We start from the raw sequence: 25,302 nt of genomic DNA on the forward strand, positions 1-25,302 counted from the left end.
ACAGGTGAAGGAAAACATTGTGGGGTAACCTACATGTCTTAGACCCAAAAAAGTCGACGGCGTGTGTCAGGCACTGGAGCCTATTAGATTTAAAAATGATCATGAAACAGATTCAGAAATCTGAGGCCAAGACCTAAAGATGTTGTAGTGCCACTCATTTTTTGTATAGTATCCCCATGGGGATATCATGCTCGAAACCGCCTTAGATGTTCATTTGAAACCTTGAACAGACATCAACTTCCTAACTAGGCACTTCTTTAATTTTTGGCATCATCCTGGATTTGAACCCGAGGCCTGTGATCACGAAAGCCGATGAAGCAGTTAATTGCCTGCTAAATAGGTAGTTATAATTGACCTAAATAGGTAGTTATATAAGCGATTAGTCTTAATTTATATAATTAAACTACTTAGCACCGTACAGATGACATTAAAATTCAACTGAAAACGTATATATTTATGTCAAAAATAAATGTGTATAATAAAGATTAGATATCAAAGTCTTGAAAGCCGAGTGGATGTTGAGTTTTACGATTGAACCGCGCGGGCGGCTGGGCGGGCGGCGCGATCGATGGGCGCCGGTTGACAGACGGAGTGGCTTCCTCAGTGCGAGTGCCTGGCATTATTGAGAACCGTCTGAAATATCGTTTATTTAGTTAAGGCTTCACATAGATAACATTGTTAAAACTTATTGATACAAATTAGCATTTTTAATGCGTGTCTTAGGTAGCTTATTAAGGTAAAATAAAAAACTTTCGTAAGACTGATCTTAAATTATTTTTTATGATTAATGTGCGCTTTTTACTTTTTATTTTTCATGTATCCTTTATTAGTTTAGTTTGTTTTTTTCCTGTTTAGTTTTTTTTTTCTTCTTAATATGTAAATTGTGTTTTGCACTTCTTTCTTACCTTATCAGATTTAATACATTTTTTTTCTCACAATGGTTGCCTGGAAGAGATCGCTCGAAAGCGATAAGGCTGCTAATTGCTTTAATTAATTATGTTACATTTTTATATTGTAAAGCAACAAAGTGTAAATAAATAAAATAATACATTTTATTTACGCAATTGCCTGTTTTAAATAATTATGAAACTGCACAGCATGCTGTACAGCAAATTATCGTAAAATTTTAAACAAAAACGCATATTGAAAATTATGTCCAACAATATTATTTCAATTATATTCATATATTATTCAACAATATTATTTCAATTATATTTAAAGATACAGGAATAAAAAAATCATCTTGCGTTAAATGATACTAAACGCGAGTCCGTAGTCGACCCTTTAAGAATTGGTACACATCTACTCTATATTTTATATCTAATAAAAATATATACGGAGCGCAGCTGCTATTCCGCAGAGTCTTTCAGTGCAACTTTATAGCGTACAAGAACATATTTCTATATTTGAAACCTTGTTTGTGGTTAGTAAAGATGTTCAAGTTTATGGGTGGCTTGATAAGTCCCCAACCCAAGAATGCTTTGATCAATGTGATTACGGTCAAAGTAATTTATAAGTAATCTAAGTTCATTGAATACCTGCCAGGAACGAGTGTTTTGATACCCTGTAATAAAAGTTTTTAATGGGACGTCAAACTGACACATATCGTTGTCTGTTGATATTGCTTCGTTAGCGTGTCCGTCTACGCTGGTCTATGCTGATGCCTGGTCTATGGTATAGACCAGGCATCAGCGTACAGCGTGTGAGATAGCGAATGATCGATATATGTCGTATTTACAGTTTTAATTCATTGAAGATTGCTTATTATGGACCAAGATACACATTCGAATGAATAATTCTGGAACAAAGTTACTGAGTCGTGACAAAATAAGCTACTTACCGATGAAAGGTTATGTTTGGTTCTTTACGTTCACTATAGCTTTTACAGCCAATTATGCCACAATTCACAATGACTGACAATTTAAAGTCACCTCTTATAAGGATAAAGTCTTAAAATATGGGTTCGACTTCTGTTTCACAGATTTATCAGTAAGCGGTGTAAACTTGTTTACCACCAAGGGCTCGGTGGTAAACAAATAAAACCCGATACGCAAATAGAGACAGAAAAACTGATACTCTGTTTCGCTCACACTTAAGTATTTCACGTTAATGCCTTCTCTCTTTAGTTATGATTGCTATTTTAGAAGCTCATCTAGTTCTATACTCTATCTACGTTTGTTAGCAATCGCACAAGTGACGCATGATGCCATATGCCACCACTGAATTACGGTGACAGGTAAAGGTGAATATTTAAAAAGACATTTTATCTGTTTAAAAGCGTAACCCTCTGTAAATAAGAGAGCCATGGAAAGAAGTATTATAAAGAAAAGAAGAATTGACAAAATAAGTAACAAGAATTTGAGAGATAAAACAGTGTTTGCTGACGTTACGTTTAAAACAAAATAAATAAAATGGAAATGGGCTGGACATACCATAAGAGGAGCAGATAAATGGAGCAAAATTGTAACACTATGGCAACCAAGAGGCCATAAAAGAAACAGAGGTAATTTAAAAGGTGGGCCGATGAAATCATGGAAATGGCCATGACCAGGGACAATGGGGGACAATGGGGGAGGCCTTTGCCCGTAGGCACACAGAATCGGTTATCGTAGATTAAGAAAAAAAATTGTTATCATGTATATATTTTGTATTTCTGATATAAGGCTATAAATAAATCTGTTTATAAAAATATAAATAAAAAAAATAAAAAAATCAGTCTTTAGGTCTTGGCCTCAGACTTCTGAATCTGTTTCATGATCATTTTTAAATCTAATAGGCAAGTAGGTGATCAGCCTCCTGTGCCTGACACACGCCGTCGACTTTTTGGGTCGATGTCGGTTTCCTCACGATATTTTCCTTCACCGTTCGAGCAAATGTTGAATGCGCACATAGAAAGAATGTCGATTGGTGCACAGCCGGGGATCGAACCTACGACCTCATGTATCAGAGTCGCACGCTGAAGCCACTAGGCCAACACTGCAAACAAAAATATAACAAGAATTATTAGAAGAAAATATTATAACAGTATGTCTCAAGGTGATTATATAAAACTTCCAGCGACGAAGAAAATATAAATGTCGACCTCGTCCCTTCTTAAGGGACACATTAGGTATCTACTTGACATCTCTGGCATAAAGTAAATCTTTCTAAGCTAAAAAATTTTCTTAGTATTCTATTTTGTATTCAGAGCATTCACTTATTTACTATAAGTAGTCTATAAAAAATCATTAAAACATCTTTACTAACCGCAAACAAGGTTTCAAATATAGAAATATGTTCTTGTTAAACAAATGACCGAACCGAATTTCGTGAAAATAATATGTATAAAAAAAAAATTCCTACATGATTTTATGGGCCGCCGTTATATGATAACCGCTGCCCATGGACACCTGCAACTCCGGAGTCTAGCAGGTGTGTTGCTGACCATTCAGGGAATGGCACGCTCTTTGCTTCATGTTACAATGCACGAACATTATTAATAGAGGTACTACTTGTTCAGGTGAAAATATAGTCCTGGCTAGGCGATCACATACAAGTATCTTTATATAAAAACTTGCTGACGCGGCAAACATCGTTTTGCCCTAGAGGTATATTATTTCTAGGAAAACAATCTTTAGTCCAACAAAAATAGCTATCTATATTAAAAAATAGGGGTTGATCGTAGAGGGGTGACTATTAAGGGTTGTATGTATTTTTGTATGTTGTATCATAAAAAACTACAAAATAATCTAAAAACGGTGGACGCCCCTTATCACTTATGGGTTTAAAAAATACATAGTAGCCGATTCTCAGACTTACTGAATATGAATATAAAATTTCATAAGAATCGGTCTAGCCGTTTCGGAGGAGTATGGGAACGAACATTGTGACACGAGAATTTTATATATAGAGATATTACTACAGCTACTTGGTTATAAGTACAAAAATGACCTCGAGGCCGGTATGACCGACATCTTCCTAAAGAGATGTTGAGCAGCCTGTCGCATATCATCGTCTGGCATCAAGCTGACCATCGCACGCTCTCGCTTCTCCAGTACAGCATCACCCGATGCTACTTCACCCTCCATTGACACATTTACACACTGTTTTATCAAATAAAATATATTAATAATCAAAAAACGTGTGTGTACTTATGGACAGGCGTTAGAGGTTATACTTCTTTGGCGTAATAATTTTCTTCGAGCACTAGAGGGACGTTTCCCCCTTCGAATTCCATTTATCTTGTCCATTTTAATGGTCACTTCCAATCGAAACGATGTACTAATCATGATATTTAACAATAAACACTACTCTGAAAAGCACTACGCTATGACAGACAATGCAACTTGTCGATAAATCAGAGCAAGCGCCAACTTGCGGCCGAAACTGTTTTACCGACGTTTGAACAGATATTCAGGATGTCGGTTTTTTTGACAGTGTGCGGGTGTTGGTTTTTTGTGACGGTGTGCGGTGTGCTCTCATAATTTTTCCCTAACGCGCCAAAAGAAGTATAACTTTAATTAATTGTAATAGGTAATACATTTATTAATTCTAATAATTAGCCATGCTGAATGATAATGTTGCATTAAAGGTTTCTAATGCATACTCTCACAAAATGAGATATCAAAAATTTGATTAAATGTAAACATTATTATAGGATGGGGGTAGGGACAAAACGACAGACACGAACGGTGATTGCCGTTTATTGAGTTATAAATTATTCCTTGTGTCATATTGAAATTTTTGATGTTTTTTGTTATAACTTTGTGAGGTTCTTGTGAGTTTTCTTTAATTATTATTTTAAGGTTTAGTTTATTTTGTTGTGAAACTATTTGAAATGTTTTTCTTTTTTGATTTGGGAAATGACCTCAAATTAGGTGTCCAATTATAGAATAATAAATTAACAATATGTTTTATGTGGTAACAGGTTTGGTTATAAACCAAAACCCTCCTGGCGCTCACATTTATTTATTTAAGTTAATTATAACATTTACTTTAGTATATGTTAGTTATTGTATGGTGCGTGTAAATTAACTATAATTTGATTCCTTTTATAAATATCCTGCGCTACTTTCGTTTTATTTTATTATTATTATGGTTGCGGCAGTTATAATGTTTTATCTTACGGGTATTATTATAATTATTTTTTGCAAAAAACCATATTTTAAATTACATTATCATATCACAGTCTAAATCTGTTATAACGACATCGAAGAGACTCATATTTGGTCGTAAAAAGCGATAGTCGTTACAGTCGATGACGTAAGTTGTTATTAAGTACCTAATACAATAGAATTCAGCCAGGACTTTTCATTTTGGTCAATATAACCGGTGTGTCTAAACGATGTCGTCGTAAATGGTTTTGACTGTATTTATTATCATATTAGACTTAACACGAATGTTCTTAGTCTCCTCAATAACCTTATTACACGCTTTATATTAGCTTCACCTGTATGTATGTATGTATGTAACCGACTCCTTCGGACTCGATTTTGACCCACTTTAAAGGGACAGATTTTATTCAAATTTTGCGCACCTGTCAAAGATCGATGACAATGCAATAATCCGAAAAAATAAATTTAACTAAAAAATAAATAATAGTTAAAAAAAACTAAAAAACACGCTTTTAAAGCACATCAAACTAAAAAGTGAAAAATATTTCCTAATTTAGGCTGAAAATGGTAATGAACAAAAAATACTGGTATTATTGTGAAAAAGCGTGGGGCGCTCTGTGCCATATTTTTCGACTATCGAGCAACCCACGTAAAACCACCTTTAAAAGCGTGTTTTTTAGTTTTTTAAACTATTATTTATTTGTGTATATATTAATTAAAGTGGCCTAAAAAGTTAGTAACCGTGTCGAAGAAGGCTGCGACGTCGCGATATCCGCAGGCGCGCGCTATCCCCGCGCCCTCGATTAGAGCGGCTCGTGTTTCCGGGCGATTATTCTGCAGCAGGTGGCACCGTGCCAGCAAAAACGTTGTGTTCAGCAACCAGACTCGCTGATTGGACGACCTTGCCTCTGTCATAACTTAGAATTCTGTAGCTGATATGAACTAGAACAAAACTAAAAACAATTGCCGTGCAATTTTGCCTAAATAATACAATATAATATAATATAATATAATATAATATAATATAATATAATATAATATAATATAATATAATATAATATAATATAATATAATATAATATAATATAATATAATATAATATAATATAATATAATATAATATAATATAATATAATATAATATAATATAATATAATATAATATAATATAATATAATATAATATAATATAATATAATATAATATAATATAATATAATATAATATAATATATATTATATATAATATATATAATATAATATAATATAATATAATATAATATAATATAATATAATATAATATAATATAATATAATATAATATAATATAATACTAGCTGCCCCCCCAAACATCGTTTGAACTTAATGCCTAGCCTACCTTTTTACTACATACCAACATGGAACATTATGCTATACTACCGCAGAGACTGTTCGGTTTTCCGGAATGAAAACTGTAGGCTTTTCTGTGATTTTTCTCTATAGCTTATAGATTTCAAGTTATAAGTTCTTACCAAACAATGAAAAAATAAGGGTTAATCGTAGAGGGTAAATGAAAATTAAGGGTTGTATGTATTTTTGTATGCTGTATCATAAAACAATAAAAACAAAAAAAAAATGTCTAAAAAATAAAATATATTTTTTTGGGGTGGACAGTGGACACCCCTTATCACTTAGGGGTTTGAAAGATAGCCGATTCTCAGACTTACTGAATAGGCATAAATTTTTTCATAACAATCGGTCGAGCAGTTTCAGAGGAGTATGGGAGTGAACATTATTACACGAGAATTTTATATATATAGAGATTAGAACGGAGGAAATAAATATTATAGATAAGACAATAAATTTTCACTACCTGCCTGACATTTAAGAGCATAAAACTTGGCTCTGTGTGCTTGTTTCGTGTCAGCGTGGAGCCGGCATAACTCGTGTAGGACATAACATCGTTCTGAGGCCCGGTTGCTCACTGACAGTGCTCTTTCCAATCCACGTAAACGACGTCTGAAATGTATATATTTGCTTATCGCACAAGCGTTAGCTATATAGCCCGGTCATTTTAGACATAAAAATAGTGATCAAATAAAGAAAATTCCGACAAAGCCAAATCTTCGTAGAGACCTTAGGTTTACCACAAGGAATAAAGTGTCAAAAGTACCTCAGAGCAAAGTTGTAGAGATTGTGGGAAATAGTGGGTCTTAGAGAAAAAATCACAGGGACCATTTTTATAGAGAATTTTAAGATCTACAACTTTGCTTTGAGGTACCTTTTTCGATAAAACTTACCGTTTTCGAGAAAAATCCAAAAAACTTAAAATTTTGACCTTTGGCCCCGAATAAGTCCCTAAGCTCACATGGGACTGATGGGGACTTTTGACACTTTATTCCTTGTGGTAAACCTAAGGTCTCTACGAAAATTTGGCTTTGTCGGAATTTTCTTTATTTCATTTGTCTAAAATGACCGGGCTAATAGCTGTACCAATATGCACTAAATTGAATAAAAATTAGTAGTGACTATTAGTGAATAATTTTTTTTTTACGACAAAATATTCCCGTGATTCTCTGCGTTCGAACCTCGGCTATGTTTAGCGAAGAAAAATAAGTCTTAGTAAGACACAAAAATTAGATCTTGGCTGAAAAATTATCAAAGAAATAGACTCCAGTTTGTTCTATCTATGCCCATTGGGGGACGGCCGGCAAATTCCTTAAGATTTAACTCTAGGCATACGTTAATATTTTGCATTGCATTGCAAGTTATTGTGTTCTATTTACACGCTTAGCTATGACTTGCGTTCAACTGTTTGATATTGCTACGCGTGTAGCAATGTTCTGGTAGTGCTACATCCAAATACGACATAGACTGCCAGTGGGAAAACAGTAATAGCATATTTATAATACTATACGATCTTATTTATAATAGACCCTAATATTTAACAACAAATAATATTTTCAACAAAAAATATTTGTCCTATTACTTGGCGTCGCGTGGAGGCGCCGGGGGACGAACTCGTAAGATGGAATCACGACTGGGTTCACGAGAAATCGCAATGCCCAAAAGAATAAAAGCTCTCTTTTCACGATTCGCCTCACTCATTTCCTCTCCAACACGCTTCTGCGAATAAAATATTGCTTTTTCAAAAAATGGTTTTAATGTGATATTAAAAAACGGGGGAAATAATATTTGGTAAAATCCCTTAATTCTCTTTTTATATTTAATATGTATTTGTTTATTTTTGAAGTGAAGCTTCTTTAGGCGCATGAGGGTAATTTTTTACGGATGAAACGTCACAAAGATGTGCAGCGTTTTTGTCGAAGAAAAGAGAGAGAGAGTGAGAAGGGTGAATTACCTTATAGAAATTCTATTTTTAAAATTAAAATTTCGTAAAGAGAATTTATGAAATATTAGTATTTTACATTTTATGCAAAATAATTTATTGTAGTCTCAAATAAGGAATTTTAAATTAAAATGCCACGTGTTTTAATAAAAATTTAATTATTTTTTATAATAATTTGTCACATATTAAATTCATTATATTCCTAACATATCTACCTTTTCCCTCCCTCTAAGTCTTGGAAATTTAAATATGAACAAGACTTAAAAATTAGTTTGCCTAAGAAGTTTCACTTCTGACATGTGTACTTTGTACGCACGCAGTTTTTATTAAACATAGTTTATATTGAAATGTTTATTCGCAATTTTAAATGTACATATATCAAAAAGAAAAGGCGTTTATTTTTTTAAAAGTTTAACTATGTAAAAAAATTACCGAATTTAAAAACCGAATCTCTGTAGGGCTGTCAAACTTTTACCTGATCCAAAAACGCCTGCCCAACAACCTCTTGCAATTGGTGAATAAACTTTTCTTTTCCCGGCAGAAGACTATTTGGCTTCCTTGATATTTGCTCCATAGCAAACTCGGCAATCTCCAAACACTTTGCCGTATTTCTTTGTTCGAAGACCGATTGTGCAGCGCGAATAAGTCTTTCTGCATCTGCTATGTGCTGCCGCTGGGTATTGGCCAATCTCTCTTTCCGAGCGTTTGAGAGCCTATTCCGGGCTTCCGTATCAGACCCTCGTGCTGCATATAGTGGTCGACGTTCACGCAGAACTTCCTTTAAATGATATTAGATCTGACATGGGAGATTTAAGAGCTCATTACAAATGCCAAATGAGAGCGACAAATATTCTTTATTTGTGAAAACTGAATCGACCAAATTGCACTGTTAACTATGTGTATTTAAATATAATTTGTCTGTTCTCAGATGCAAGGAATCTCAGATATAGAGTAGAGTCCGAACCACCACTCATTACCGACGGGAACCCTGCCCTGCGATTCTGTAACTCACTTTTCGAACTCACACAGCGGTTTTCGCATCGGCGGTCGCTCTCAAATCAGTCGTGAAGCAGTCATTTTATGATTTGGCATTCTGAAAAGGTGGGAGCTTGTAGTTTATTGTTTATCAGAATTCCAAATCATAAAATGACTGCTTCACGACTGATTTGAGAGCGACCGCCGATGCGAAAACCGCTGTGTGAGTTCGAAAAGTGAGTTACAGAATCGCAGGGCTGGAACTAAATTTGTCGTTACAGTGAAATATTATTTTATGCTTTTTAATGTTTTAATATTAGGAGCAAATCTTGGAGACTCGTTCGCGAATTTCATATTAATTAATTATGTTACGTTGGGGTAAAATAGCCTTGCACCTAGCACTAGCAACATATTATTACTACGCCGCGCTACTCGCTAGTATCGTCTATCGGTATTCAGTTGTGGCGCGGACTCTAATTTGATTATTTTGTTGACATAAACAACAAAACATAGATAAACGCTAAAACGTAAATGGAGAAATTGTTTCGACCATTACAAATAAAACAAATGTTACTCTGTGATGTTAAAGAAAACTCAAGAGTCAATTACGAACCGTTGCAAAGCAATTTAAACTACATAAATGTTCGTTTGTATCTGGCGATTTCATTGAAATAATTTAAGGAATCATGAGGAATAGAGGAATGATAAATTTAAATGTCAAACATTTATTATCTAAGTGCTCTGCGAAAGTAAATAATAAAATACAATCCGCTGTAGCCCTATAAAGGTCTTGGTATAATATTGCATCTCTATCTGGAAGTGGTAGTAAATCTAAATTTAGAATCAATTTAACATATTTTCTGTTGACGTTCATAAGTGTACTTGGTTACCTATATAAAGTTATTTTGAGTTTGAGTTAATCATTCATTGTATTTTAACAGAAAAGAGAGTGTAATTATTTTATGTATGACACATGTCTAAGTATTTTTCACCGTGTGAGCAAGTATTAAACGCAAATAGAAAAATCAATCGTGCACATCCGGAATTTGGACGCACGATCTCACGAATTTGGACCACTAGGCCAATACTGCTCAATACTGCAGACATAATGTGTATATATATTTCCACGATTCATGCACGTTTGTAAGATATTTGATCTATTTCTTCCAAGCACGGAATAGCGAGATATGTTCTCTAAATGGATATATAATATAGGTCCTTCAGCGAGAGTTGCATGTTTTAGTCACAAGATTAAGCACTTTTGAGATGTGACAACTGTGATAGTGAATGCGTGTTTGAAAGAATGCCATTTTGATCACGTCAGAACTAATTTGTATACGCTTTTTAAACTCAGATTTTTCATTCCATAGAATTGTGACATTTCATAAGTGTTGCTACTAAAATTTTCTCCGCCGAAAAAGGGACAAATATGACCCATTTAAGGGTAATAAAAAATAAAATGCTTCGTATTTTTTATGGTTTATTTATAATAAGGTAAATCTAAACATTTACTTAAGTGACCTCATACAAAAATAACACATATTTCTTCTATAACTAAATAACTTTCTATATTTTATTTTATTCTTTAGCTGGCATCACTCTCTACTAATTTCAGGATTAGTAAACTTTAAAAAAAAAGTCAAATGTTATATTTACTCATGCGTTTTTTACCGTTTATAATAAAAAGGGACGTAATTATAACTCGCCGTGAATCCACTTTTAATGTGCACCTCAATAAAATGGATACATTCACTAACAAATAAAATGTATGTATAGACTCAAATGTTCAGACTCGTATTGAAATTGAAAAATGTACCAGGCCAAAAAGGTTTGCAAACTGTAACATGACAAAAAATTACGGAATTCTACGGAATTAAAAATCAGAGTATAGTGTGACGTTTTTACTACTGATTAATTTCTATAATTAAAAGTTTATAATACCTTTCTTAAACACTGCATAACCCTTAAAACTCTACAACACAATATTCTAAATGTAAATATTAAACATAAATAATTTACAATGAAGGCCGTAAATCGTTTTGCATATGTATGGTAATAATCTCACAAAATGCTTGATACGCACCATTACGGCTCATACCTGTCTCTTATCGACGTCGGCGAGGGCTTTATACGCTAATTCCTGTAATATCTTCGAGCCCAGCTTGTTCGCGGAGTATATTCGTTCATCTTTACACAACTGGGTGAGGAAGTATTTGTCGTGTGCCATCTGTTCGAGGTATTTAGAAGCCATTAGGCGGGATATACGTTCTGACTTTTGCTTCTCCACACGAGACATTTCTTGGACCTATTTTTGAATGTATTTTAATAAAACAAAATTTATAGCACATTTAAACTAAACTAAACTAAATTGCTAACATGAGAAACAGACATAGAACAAACATAGAACCAGAAATTATTAATTTTTTTTTTTTTTGATTGGACAATTCACACCAATTGACCTAGTCCCATGCTAAGCTGGTCAAGCTTATGTTATGGGTACTCGGCAACGGATATACATTCATATTATAGATAGATACACATATAAATACATATTTAAACACCCAAGCACAACACCAAATGCTTATCACATCGACGTTTGTCTCAGCCGAGGATCGAACCCGGGACCCATGGATTCGCAGTCAGGGCTACTAACCACTAGACCAATGAGCCGTCACTTTATTATATATTTGTAATACAGTAGAATCTCTATAACTCGAACTTCGTTAAGTCGAAATCCTAAGTAAGTCGAAAAAAATTGCTATTCCCTTTCGGTGAACCACTAAATATGCGGTATCTATATATATAAAAGAAAGTCGTGTTTGTTACAACACTTATAACTCGAGATCGGCTGGACCGATGTTAGTTATGTCTTTTTTGATGGATTTTTCTCCACTCCGAATAGCAGAATAAGTAATAAAATATCGGATAAGTTATCGAATAACAATAAATAAATTAATTAATTTTACGAATGCACACGGCATGTGGTGACATTTGTTGACAAAACTACGCATCATTTTACGTCGAATTCGTGTCACTTCAAGAAATTCCGAACTTGAAGTAAATGAGGAGATGCATAACCAGGCTTTTATCTTGATCGAAAACATGTGTTACCTCATCAAAAAATGTTGTAAAGCAGAAAGTGCTTTAACATGCATTATCGCAATATTGGCGATAGAGAGAAGAGGCCTAATGTGTAAAACTGCCATTCTTCTTTTGCATTGGCAAGCAATAAAACATTTCTCTATTTGCAAAAAAAGTTATCACCTTAATGAAATCCTAAAATAAGTTTAACTAAAGTAACAACGATATTATTATTAAGGCGGAACGAAGTTAGCCGGGTCAGCTAGTAACTATATAGACTGTAATGTAACTCGAACAAAATTTTATTTTCCTAGTAAGTACTGATAATACATATTTATACTCTATAACTCGAACATTAAAAAAGAACTCCGTAAGTCGTAGTTAGTAAAATATAATGGCGTCTTACGTGAAATAATAGCAATGAAATCCGGATTCGGGGCTTCTAATCTATGAATAAATTAATTGCATACAATCGAAAAGTACACTTAGAAATTGCGCCTCTGTAAGTCGAAATTTTCGTCGAAAACTCGTTAACTCGATTTTTTTTGTATTTCCCTTGATATTCGAGTTATAGAGATTCCACGTACAATGTTTCTTAAGCATACATAATAATTCTTCAGTTTTTGACACGGTTGTTTATTATAATTATAGGATGACAAAAGGTGTTAAAACATAATAATAGGTAATTTTATAGAGCAATCGTTCATTCTTTTAACATTTTTATTGAAGTATTTTTTGTTTAAATTAATGTTTTGATCATTTATGCACTCCTAAATCAAAAGTTACTTTTTAATTTGGGTTAAGAGTTTCCACGAGGGTTTTTAAGCGAAAAAATGTGTAAGTTCGTAGTTTTGTTTTTATGGAACTTTTACATTAATGAGTTATTTTCTGTACTTTTTCCTTCTTAAATCTCATTTTATAAATACACTGGCGTTCTCAAGTATCGTAATACAGTGCAACTTTTACATAACAATATTTTAATGCCTGTAAGTATCGATTCCTATGGCATTAGTATCAGATGTTTAAACTGATCGGTATGTCGTTTTAGTATTGCGACCAATCTTTCCGAAAAACATAATCTAATGTAACACATTCGATGTTATATAGCACTAAAAAAATATAATATATTCAGATTAAAAAAAAAAAAATACAGATTCAGATGATCAACTTTATGGATTACGTTCAATAGAATTTTGAAATAACGCTTAGTCCTGTATCTAAATTAAATTTCTTCAAGTCTCATACATTTTGTATATAATAGTGTAACCCATGTTTATAACGATGTTTCTCTAGGCAATAACTCCCTCTTGTGCTCAATCGAAAACAATTATTATTTGGTAGTATTAAAGCAGGAGCAGTAAAACCATTTGCATTGACCACAAAGGCACGAATTAATTTATTTATACGTTCTAAAACAATGTGCCTAAAAAGTATAAGAAAATGTGACGTCACAAATATAAAACACACACATCAATTATATTAGAATATAAGAAATCTATCAAAGGAAAAAATTAAACAAACAACCACAAAATATAAACTAAAAATTAAAAATAACTTAAAATATAAAAAATTAAATAAAAATAATAACCAAAACTAAATGAAAACTGAAACCTTAGAGCGTGATAAACAAAGTTACGGTAACTTGGTAACTGTTGTGACGATTGTAACATACGAGTACGTATAATATATATAGTAATACAATGTATTTAACTAATATGATAATCTAATCCTCATTGTAGTATACCCCATATATTAATTATAATAAACAAGTGTGTTTAAACCCGGTAACAGTGTGTTTTCTTTCAACAATTGTAATTTTTTTGAAGTAAGAATACTTACTATTTATCAAAGTCAAAGTCAATCATTTATTTCAAATAGGCCCTTTAAAAAGGCACTTTTGAAAGTAAAATTACAAGTTTTTATAATATTAATTGAGTCTAGTTGTCCCTTCCAAAAGGTAGTTTCATATGGAGAAAAATGGTCAAGAAACTCCATACTAACTCTTTTAAAATAGTTTTTACAATATTTTGTAATTTAATTTACACTATTTGACAATTATAATATGTAAAATAAAATAGGCGCATGGTGTTTTAAAAAACAATGCAGCAAATAACTAAATTGTTATGTAGATACATGGTGTACAATTAAAGATACTAGAAATGTTCACACTTAAATGGTGTACGAAAATACCTGATGAGATTGATGTGGCTGCAATCTGGGTTTACGAATAGGTATATTTTTCAACTCAGTTGATTCTCTGCCCCATTCAATTTCCGATATCTTTTTAGCCAAGGATAAGACTTTTGTTGCACTTTTTCCTGTACATTCTCGAATCTGAAAACCAGTTCTCGGATTGAAGAGATATGCAACAAAAGGAAAAGTTTCCTATAGGAGGACAAATAAGAGGACTTCCAGATTAGCAGTTACGATATGGATGTCCACAATTCTCTTAAAAATGATTTAAGATAATTTTTCTTTTGAATTTAAAAATTTACTAAAACAATGAAAGTTATTGATTCGTTTTCAAAAATACGAAAATAGTAGACTTAGGGTCCTTCAAGGAAAGAGCGTGCCAATTCTTAAAAGGCCGGCAACGCATTCACGAGCCCTCTGGCATTGAGAGTGTCCATGGGCGGCGGTATCACTTAACATCAGGTGAGCCTTCTGCCCGTTTGCCCCCTGTTCTATAAAAAAAGACCATAAAATGCACTAAAAAGTATTACAATATTTCTTATTTGAATTATTTTTTAAACTGTCTTCTTCACAGAGAGTGAGATGAATAGTGTTAATTCGTTTATTTATACAAGGGGTATCGAAGCCTATAGAAGCCTACTAGAAAATACACACAAAAATTACACGTCGAACTGTAAACCTTCGGCTTTTTTGAAGTGAATAGTTTTTTTTTTATTCTTAATCCATCTGCAATCAGCCTCTTGGCTTTTATCAGATTTTATGGGCAATGATGGCAAGTAGGGAACGCAAATCCAACAATTTTTATTCCCTCTAGTGTATAGTAAAAACATGAAAATATTGTATCATGTTATTGTATTGATTGAGTAATATTAAATATAGCGTATTGTATTGACTTGTATTTGGCATGCATTCCATTTGTAGTGTAGACAAACCTCAACAAATATTTAGATTAGGTTACAATAATAATACATTTGGCAAGGATCGATATACTGTAGAGAATTTAATATTTCTCGCAACAAATGGTATTCCACGAGTAAATGCTTCTGTAGCGATATAAATAGATGGATGGAAAAAATACATAATAATAAAAGAATACAGTATTCTGCAATGGCTGCTTTACACAAAGAAAACATCATTTTATTCGTAAGAACCCCGATTTTGACACCCTGGCAACGGAGAATGAGGTGTTAAGCCATTAATATATATTTATAGGTAACTAGCTGACCTGGCAAACGTCGTTTTGCCATGTATATCATTTATAATAAAAGATAGGGGTTGATCGTAGAGGGGTGAAAATTAGGGGTTATGATAAAAAAATATCTAAAAATTAAAAAAATAATAATTTAGGGGTGGACTACCCTTAACATTTAAGGGGATGAAAAATAGATGTTGTCCGATTTTCAGACATACCCAATATGCACACAAAATTTCATGAGAATCGGTCAAGCCGTTTCGGAGGAGTTTAACTACAAACACCGCGACAAGAGAATTTTATATATTAGATAAACCTGAATGTGCTGTTTAAAGACATTGGGTTAATATACATGCCCATGTACCTGGTGCCTCGAATCAACGTAGATTAATAAATAAAATGTTTTAATAATGTTCCTCATTTTATTTTTATGAGTATTATTCTACTAACAATATATGGACTTGTCTGAATTAAATGATTTTTTATTTTTGAAGTTATACTTCTTTAGGCGCGTTTTGAAAAATTGATGAGAGTGAAATTTTACGATGCGCGCGCACCGTGACACAAAATTAACAGAATGAAGTTGCCCACTGAAGATGCTACGGCATTGGACATAATTTAAAAACAACATTCGAATAATAATAGAATTTATGTTACACTTAATGTAAGAGAATAATAATAAATATTTATATATTTAATTTTTCAAATGTAAACTGAACTTTATTGTCTATAATGACTCCTTTTCCAGTCTTTGATTATTTAATTGTAATTAATTATTGGCATGCAATCAAAAACTATTTTTAATAATGCCAAAGAAGTATAACTTCTTACGCACCCTTTTTTTATTTTATTAAGAATAATGGAGCAGTGATACCACCAACGACCCCTAGCATCGCCATGCGCGCTCGGAGACCTTGCATCCTTGTCATATAAGCACAAGACTGATCAGAAACTTGCCTTAAGTTATGTCTTAATCTTTACATTTTATAATAAAAAGTGGACTCTTTAAATATCTCACGAGTTGACTCGTGAATATGGTGCCTAAATGAATAAATATATTTTAAGTTTGTGAGTTCTAAGAAAGGTGGAATGATAGAATACCGTTTCCTCAGCGCAGCGCGCGCACTCAGCAAAGTGCGCGGGATACTTCCGAAACACTTGTCCGCGACTCGCGAGCAGGTACGCTCTTTCAAAAGCACATTTCTCATAATTCGTTTGCGCCCGTATCTGAAGAGCTGTCTGGTTTTCTGGTTCAAGTTCTGTATTGATAAGTGTTCCTTTGTTAAACGAGCGTAGGCTATTTACATGTATTGAAAGTTTCAGTAGGTATAGAAATATTTGTGAACTTATAAATCTTTTTATTTCCTGTCTTATTATATTAACATTAAAAGTTGTTATTACTATCTGGGACTTTAACTATGTGTATTCACTACGTTAGGTTTCGTGTTTGAATTAATATAATAGATTTTAATATTATCGAAAGTGACGAAATGCCTTCGTTTGTATGATTATTATATTCTCACAAATTTCTCAGAGTTTAAGTGCCTAATGCCTGTAGGTAAGACTCTGTGTTAATAATCAATCATTGGTATAACATGTACACAAAACTAGCTGACGGCGAACTTCGTACCGCCTAACAGTCTGAGCTGTAAGCTGAACTTAATTTGTTTTATGAAAGAAACACAAATACAAAACAAATATTAAGTTCACAACTATATAAGGAAATTAACAATAAACAACAAATCGTCTGAACTCACGCGTAAATATCAGCTAATCAATAAATGTGTCAATCCTATTAATTACTGACATAATTCTACCATTTTAAAATCGAACATACGCCATTATCCCATTATTGTGGATGTCGATTCAAAACCTTTATATAAATATTATTATGTTGTTTAATTTGAGGGAAGAGTATACCGTAACGGTATGAACATTAGATGTTTGACAGTTTCGAAACCCATGAACATTTTGTATTGGAAATTTTACGTCAATTTCTCACTGTTTTTATTTTTAGTTAATCTAGACGGAGACAAATACAACAAATTAATCACTATGAAAATTGCTCAGCCGTTCTCCAGTTAGTGTTCAATCCTGAATTTGTTTTATATATTAACATAACAATGTGTTGATGAATGCAAGTGAAACACCAAAAGAGTTTTTCTTTAGTAACACAACTTTATAAATAGAATGAACACGCTCACATGAGGTTGCGGCGTATTGTATTGGAACATATATATTATTCGTGATACAGTACCAGCCGCGCAGGCTGCGTCGCGAAGTGCATCAGCGTAATGTGTCGCCTTGGCTCTAGCCAAACTTCTGCCGAGAAGAGAGCGCACATCTGCATTCTGAAAAAGTGAACTTTTGCTTTGGAATATCCTATTATAACTTTGTCAAGCCACGGTTAGCTCGCCACTTTACTTATGTCGGAAAGATTGCAGTATTTCCAACAAAAATAACATTTACGCTCCAATTTCTAAACGAATATGTTCATATCAAGTGACAGACATTAATTAATTGTCAATAGTAGAAGTATAAGGGTCTGTTTCACAATGTATGGATAAAGTACCAAATAGCTATGCAACACATAGATTATTTGGAAGATAAATTGTGCTTTTTGACATTAATCGGACTCATAACTTATGATGGACTTTATGTGACGAATAGCGCTATCTGACAGTCGTGAAACGCAACAATAGTGTTTATCCTAGCAATTAGTAATAAATAGCTAATTTGGAACTTATGTAGAACTTATCCGTACATTGTGAAACAGACCCTAAGTGTAGTATCGTAGGAAATAAGGTATTCCTCAATTAAATTCCACGGTCTACTTTCATTTTTTAGCTCCACGTGATTTATTGGACAAAGATGAACATCAATTTAATATTGTATTTAATTCACACGAGTATTGTCAGAAAGAGAAATAGACCAGTGCAGATAGCCTTCAAAATAAATAAAAAGTGAAAAAAATTACAGTAGGATGAAACCCATTAGAAAAGCAGGGGAATATGATCAAAATGAAAGGAAAAATAAATTACGGTCGATCTGAGGTCGGGAAGGGGTAGGGGGGGAGGTTTAAGGGTAAAAAACGGTTTATCTCGATTTCCGGCAAAACTAAAAGTCCTATCGAAGAAAGTTAAATGGCAAAGATGTAGGTAATAAAAAGATCTAAAACTTTTGTATTCACACATTTTTCACATAACCTCAAAATTGGTGTGAAAAATTCAAAAAAACAAGATTTTGGTTTATTATTTTTATCTTTTACAAAAATTTATTTTTTTAAACGAAATTTGGTGAAAACTTACCTTATGATGTCCCAAATATACTGTAATTTATTTGATTAAAAATATTTATTTTTTCACCTTATTTTGAATTAATATCGAAAAAACACCCTAATTTTCAATCGAAAATTCTGACGTCAAAATATCAGCTTTTTTCAAAAAGTTGGTGTGATTTCAGTTCGTTGAAATCTCTACTTTCCTATGGTAAAAAAATATATATATATTACCATAGTAAATCTTCTCAGAAAACGCAAAAAATCGTATGCAGTAACGCCCAGACCTGTCATCCCCTTCCTTACTTCTACTCTACTTTATAAGTATAGTAAATCCTCGTATTATTTCAATTAAGTAAGTTGTGCGTTAAAAACTCCGTGTAACTCTTAAATTTGCAATGCCATTAACACTCATTCGTACGTTATAGAAAAGCATTCTGAATAAATCATAAACATTCTGAAACTGGTACACTGGTACAAAATTACAAGACAAAAATCTCTCCCGAGCCCCAGGTTGTGGCGTAAAAAATCCGTACTAGGTATTATTATTGTTAGCAATGTCCCAACGGATATGTTAACGTAAAATTGTAAACACCGCTAGATTGTAATCTATCTCGCGAGATTATAAACTGTCGAAAGATTGTGAACCTCAGCGTACTGCTTACAATTTAACGTATTATTATTCGGTAGATTGTACTACAGTAACTTAGTTATCATTCAAACTTCTTTGGTCAATTACAGATTAATTTTACTTCCCAACAATTTCATATAACTACCGACGTTAATACGTTAATTTGTAAGCAGTTCGTTGAGGTTCACAATCTTTCGACAGTTTACAATCTCGCGAGATAGATTACAATCTAACGGTTTTTACAATTTTACGGTGACAGATATAATTCCAAATGAAGTTTTAATTGCAATACATTTCTGTACACATAGAAATATGTTCTGACAATTGTAATGCCCCGTAATCAGTGTGAAGTAACATTTAATACGTACGTGAAGATTTAGTTTGATAATATTTCACGTGTACTTACATTCCACCGTAATGCTTCATTGTATGCTAGGATTGCTTTCTCAAATTGCTCCAGACGTTGCAAGTAATGTCTGAAATACGGAAACCTAGGGTTGCTTGGTTTAATTTTGATACCTATATTGTAATACCTAAAAATCTAATAAATAAAAAATTATGTTCATCTAGCCGGTTCATCAAGCTCCGGATAAGAGATCACTCTATCTGTGAGTGTGGCTTGGATGAAGGCACTGTATCTCATTCTATAACTGTCCCAAACTAACCTAACCTCTCTATGACGTTCTTCCCTCTAAAGTCCCCCGTCCTTTAAGTGTTAAATGTTTGTTAATGTTTGTGTTTAGTCCATATTGTAGATTTTTATGTAAATATATAGAAAGCAATAAAATTAAGTGTAATGTATATAAATTATTCGTAAATAGGAAATAGTAGGTATTTAATAATGTTATTACTCATATTTGTGTTGTCTATGCTGTATTAAAACTAACAATCGAATTTCAACCTTTTTTTAATTATTATTTTCACCGATCAATCTCCTTCGTGCCTTCTCCATCAACACGCCAAGCCATTAAAAAAAGAAAAAAAAAATCTAATACGGTGTCATTGTCGCGATTCATACGAAATTTTTTTTAATGTTAATTTTGTATGGAAATCTGTCTAATAAATCATTAACAATGCCACCACTTTCAACAATATAATTGATAGCAAAATATGGTTGTTTCAAACTTGATCAGACGCTAGTTGTGGGTGACCAGATAAGTGTTCTTCCAAGGTACATAATGCATGTTTAATTTAGTTTATATATAAAGTAATTTTTAAGAAAAAGTACTCTGAATGTTAGTCAAGTCAAGTTAAAATCATTTATTCATATAGGTAACACAATGTACACTTATGAACGTATAAAAAAAATATATATATGAAATGCTTCTAATTTTACTTTTACTGCCAGTTCTCAAATCAAGGGCGTAGAACGGAAGAGAAGAACTGGCAAAAACTCTTCGCTACTCTTTTTAATCGCCTTTAAAGTTTTTTGTTTTACACAACGCAACCATTACAACATGTTTCACATGACATATTATAGTACGGGAGGTAGCAACGTTTTCGAGAAAGAATTTCAGGTCAGCTGATTTTGTGATATGTCTTCCTTCTTGCACTTCCGGTTAGAGTCTGGGCAATCTGGCTGGCGGTAGCGGTTGCGTTCATTAGTGCGCATCCTATCTGTCCAGGTAATAATCCTGGATTTTAAAAGCATTTTAAGAAGCGTAATTTTTAATTTTTCGTTTTTAAATACGTCTACCTGACATACTTTTTTTATTGCCAGACATTTTTCACGTTGCTAACTATGTGCCAGACGCGATTTTAAGTTTTATTTTTATAAAAATTTCAAAGCATTTTAGAATGTCTGTAATTTTAATATTATGTTATTTAAATATAAGGAAAACTGAAAATGAATTTGCCAGACATTAATTCGGTTGTTAAGTCTTGAATTAAAATGATAAAGTATTGCAGTATGATGAAGCATTGCATTTTAAGAAGCGTAATTTTTGATTTTTCCTTTTTAAATACGTCTACCTGACATACTTTTTTTATTGCCAGACATTTTTCACGTTGCTAACTATGTGCCAGACGCGATTTTAAGTTTTATTTTTATGAAAATTTCAAAGCATTTTAGAATGTCTGTAATTTTAATATTATGTTATTTAAATATAAGGAAAACTGAAAATGAATTTGCCAGACATTAATTCGGTTGTTAAGTCTTGAATTAAAATGATAAAGTTTTGCAGTATGATGAAGCATTGCATTTTAAGAAGCGTAATTTTTGATTTTTCCTTTTTAAATACGTCTACCTGACATACTTTTTTTATTGCCAGACATTTTTCACGTTGCTAACTATGTGCCAGACGCGATTTTAATAATAATAATAATGCTTCATCATACTGCAAAACTTTATCATTTTAATTCAAGACTTAACAACCGAATTAATGTCTGGCAAATTCATTTTCAGTTTTCCTTATATTTAAATAACATAATATTAAAATTACAGACATTCTAAAATGCTTTGAAATTTTTATAAAAATAAAACTTAAAATCGCGTCTGGCACATAGTTAGCAACGTGAAAAATGTCTGGCAATAAAAAAAGTATGTCAGGTAGACGTATTTAAAAAGGAAAAATCAAAAATTACGCTTCTTAAAATGCAATGCTTCATCGTACTGCAAAACTTTATCATTTTAATTCAAGACTTAACAACCGAATTAATGTCTGGCAAATTCATTTTCAGTTTTCCTTATATTTAAATAACATAATATTAAAATTACAGACATTCTAAAATGCTTTGAAATTTTCATAAAAATAAAACTTAAAATCGCGTCTGGCACATAGTTAGCAACGTGAAAAATGTCTGGCAATAAAAAAAGTATGTCAGGTAGACGTATTTAAAAAGGAAAAATCAAAAATTACGCTTCTTAAAATGCAATGCTTCATCATACTGCAAAACTTTATCATTTTAATTCAAGACTTAACAACCGAATTAATGTCTGGCAAATTCATTTTCAGTTTTCCTTATATTTAAATAACATAATATTAAAATTACAGACATTCTAAAATGCTTTGAAATTTTCATAAAAATAAAACTTAAAATCGCGTCTGGCACATAGTTAGCAACGTGAAAAATGTCTGGCAATAAAAAAAGTATGTCAGGTAGACGTATTTAAAAAGGAAAAATCAAAAATTACGCTTCTTAAAATGCAATGCTTCATCATACTGCAAAACTTTATCATTTTAATTCAAGACTTAACAACCGAATTAATGTCTGGCAAATTCATTTTCAGTTTTCCTTATATTTAAATAACATAATATTAAAATTACAGACATTCTAAAATGCTTTGAAATTTTCATAAAAATAAAACTTAAAATCGCGTCTGGCACATAGTTAGCAACGTGAAAAATGTCTGGCAATAAAAAAAGTATGTCAGGTAGACGTATTTAAAAACGAAAAATTAAAAATTACGCTTCTTAAAATGCTTTTAAAATCCAGGATTTTTACCTGGACAGATAGGATGCGCACTAATGAACGCAACCACTACCGCCAGCCAGATTGCCCAGACTCTAACCGGAAGTGCAAGAAGGAAGACATATCACAAAATCAGCTGACCTAAAATTCTTTTTTTTCAAACGTTGCTACCTCCCGTACTATTAAGTAATAAATATTAATAATAATAAAATAAATTAAAAGCAAAGATTTGTCCTCTATCAGCATGATGCATAGCGAAATAGGAGCACGCACTTACATTCTCGTGGGAATAACACGTAAATAAAGAGTCGAAATAACTATCTATTACATTAAAATGATCATACATTTTTTAATTAAGATTAATAAATTGACTGTATTTTTTTAAGTTGAAATAGCTTCGGTAAAGCTTTCAATAATTCCTTTGACACAAATTAAAAATTAATTATTTTAAATAATAAGTAAATAATTAATAGATAATTAAATTCTAAAGAGCTTTCTATGCGGTGTTATTCAGTTCATTCACTATCTAAAGAGGTTGTTGAAATTCGCGCTCTACGGGTTAACCATATTGTGGATTTTTCTTTTAAGTAAATCTAAATAGCGGGGAAGAATGACGCACACCTCGAGAATTCATTTTAACTAGCGTTACATTTAAATTTAAAAAAATGTGTTTTATTGAAGTATCAGGTTATGAATAATTAAATTAAAATCTTGTTTTTTTTTTTTTTTCAATATAAGGTAACGATTTTGTTGACATATAGTAATTGCCCATTCATCTACAGCAGTGATTCCTAATAATATTAAAAAACAGTATCACTTATAAAGTCAAATGATAGGTTTTGAACGTTGGGAAACACAGCAACCAAAATAATCTAGTCAAATCGCGTTTGATTTTTATAAATCTTTTAATTGTTCTTGACTGTATTCTATGTTATACTAATTATATTATTAACTGTACCCTCTCTCCCGATACACCGTCACCACATTGCAAATTGGTTTTTCTTCTGGCACTAATTTCTTTCTCATCGTTTATTATACGCGATCAAAAAATAAATCTCGGATACTTAAAAACTAGTTGGCTTCGACCTACGAGGACATAAGTTGTCTATAACACAACAAATGGTTATGAACGTAATAATAATAATTATTCAAAATAGATACATAGAAAAATTGTTGTCCCTTTGCTAGGTATTGCGATACTTATTCGATTAAGATTGTTAATAATTTAATTAGCATTAAAGTTCGGAGGAGTATGGGAACAAACATTGTAACACGAGAATTTTATAAATTAGATTATAGATATTCCTTTACTAAGACTGGGTTAAATAGAGATAGATTGATATATAGTCATAACATTGAATGTATTAAGTTCTTAATTAAAATTCTGATATTGCAAATAAATTTACAAATATTTTACGACCAGCAATCTTAAGCCGGGTCATTAATGTATAAGGTATATAGATAATTGAAACATGTGATTCCAAGTGAGGAAGCTGGTCGGGTTAATTCTATTAATTAAAGTAAATTGATCAAAGGCAACTAAATGGGTGTTGAGTGGCTTTATACTGCTCGAGAATATTACATTACTGTCCTAATAGCCAGTAATTACAAAGAAGGCAACTATTATATTATAGTTTATGAACTATACTGTACTGTATTTTCTACACAATACACACATAAAAGGTGAACTTTAAAGACAACTGTATGGAAAGGACCAAGAGGAAGGACAAGAGGACGCCCACAAAAAAGGTGGATAGAAGAAATAGAAGCGGTAGCAGGAAACGAATGGAGAAAGAGAGCCACAGACAAAGTCAATTGGAAAAAGCTGGAGGCCGTGAAGGGGTTCTGATCGACGGTACTGAAGGTAGCTAGGATACAGGATTACAATTAAAAAAGAGTAAATGATAAAAAAAAATATAGTCATGATTGGGAATAAAATGTGCTTTATTATTATTAACTTATAATTTTTTTTTATTAAATAATCAGTGGCGCTACAACCTCTTTAGGTCTGGGTCTCAGGTTTCGGAATGATCATGATCATCTAATAGGCAAGTAGGTGATCAGCCTCCAGTACCTCCACGCCCTCGACTTTTTGGGTCTAAGCCATGTCGTTCCTCACGATCTTTTCC

The 25,302-nt window shown here is 32.4% G+C and overlaps 1 protein-coding gene across 2 annotated transcripts; it reads right to left on the bottom strand.

Annotated features, from left to right (window-relative positions):
- Nucleotides 1-441: 441 nt before the first annotated feature.
- On the bottom strand, nt 442-24,245 carry LOC125049590. Of its 2 annotated transcripts, XM_047648974.1 has the most exons (12): nt 24,132-24,245; nt 20,169-20,238; nt 18,112-18,205; nt 16,956-17,113; nt 14,660-14,803; nt 11,487-11,693; nt 8,889-9,191; nt 8,054-8,190; nt 6,938-7,083; nt 5,835-6,001; nt 3,931-4,082; nt 442-633 (listed from the first exon to the last, which is right to left on the bottom strand). In XM_047648974.1, the coding sequence occupies exons 1-12, from the start codon at nt 24,197-24,199 to the stop codon at nt 486-488; spliced, it is 1,794 nt and encodes a 597-aa protein (XP_047504930.1). In that variant the 5' UTR covers nt 24,200-24,245; the 3' UTR covers nt 442-485. The 2 variants fall into 2 exon arrangements, with proteins under 2 accessions (XP_047504930.1, XP_047504931.1); XM_047648975.1 differs by lacking the exon at nt 3,931-4,082.
- Nucleotides 24,246-25,302: the final 1,057 nt, after the last annotated feature.

This window comes from Pieris napi, chromosome 5 (genome assembly GCF_905475465.1).
Source record: "Pieris napi chromosome 5, ilPieNapi1.2, whole genome shotgun sequence".
Lineage (NCBI taxonomy): Eukaryota > Metazoa > Arthropoda > Insecta > Lepidoptera > Pieridae > Pieris > Pieris napi.

Bases quoted from the DNA above. Each gene is read 5' to 3' on its own strand.
- LOC125049590 (XM_047648974.1), bottom strand. From the start codon at position 24,199: ATGAGAAAGAAATTAGTGCCAGAAGAAAAACCAATTTGCAATGTGGTG. The intron at 9,192-11,486 runs GTATGAGCCGTA...TATCATTTAAAG, and splicing joins CCGACGTCGATAAGAGACAG to GAAGTTCTGCGTGAACGTCG. The intron at 4,083-5,834 runs GTTACTAACTTT...TTGATAAAACAG, and splicing joins TCGCAGCCTTCTTCGACACG to TGTGTAAATGTGTCAATGGA.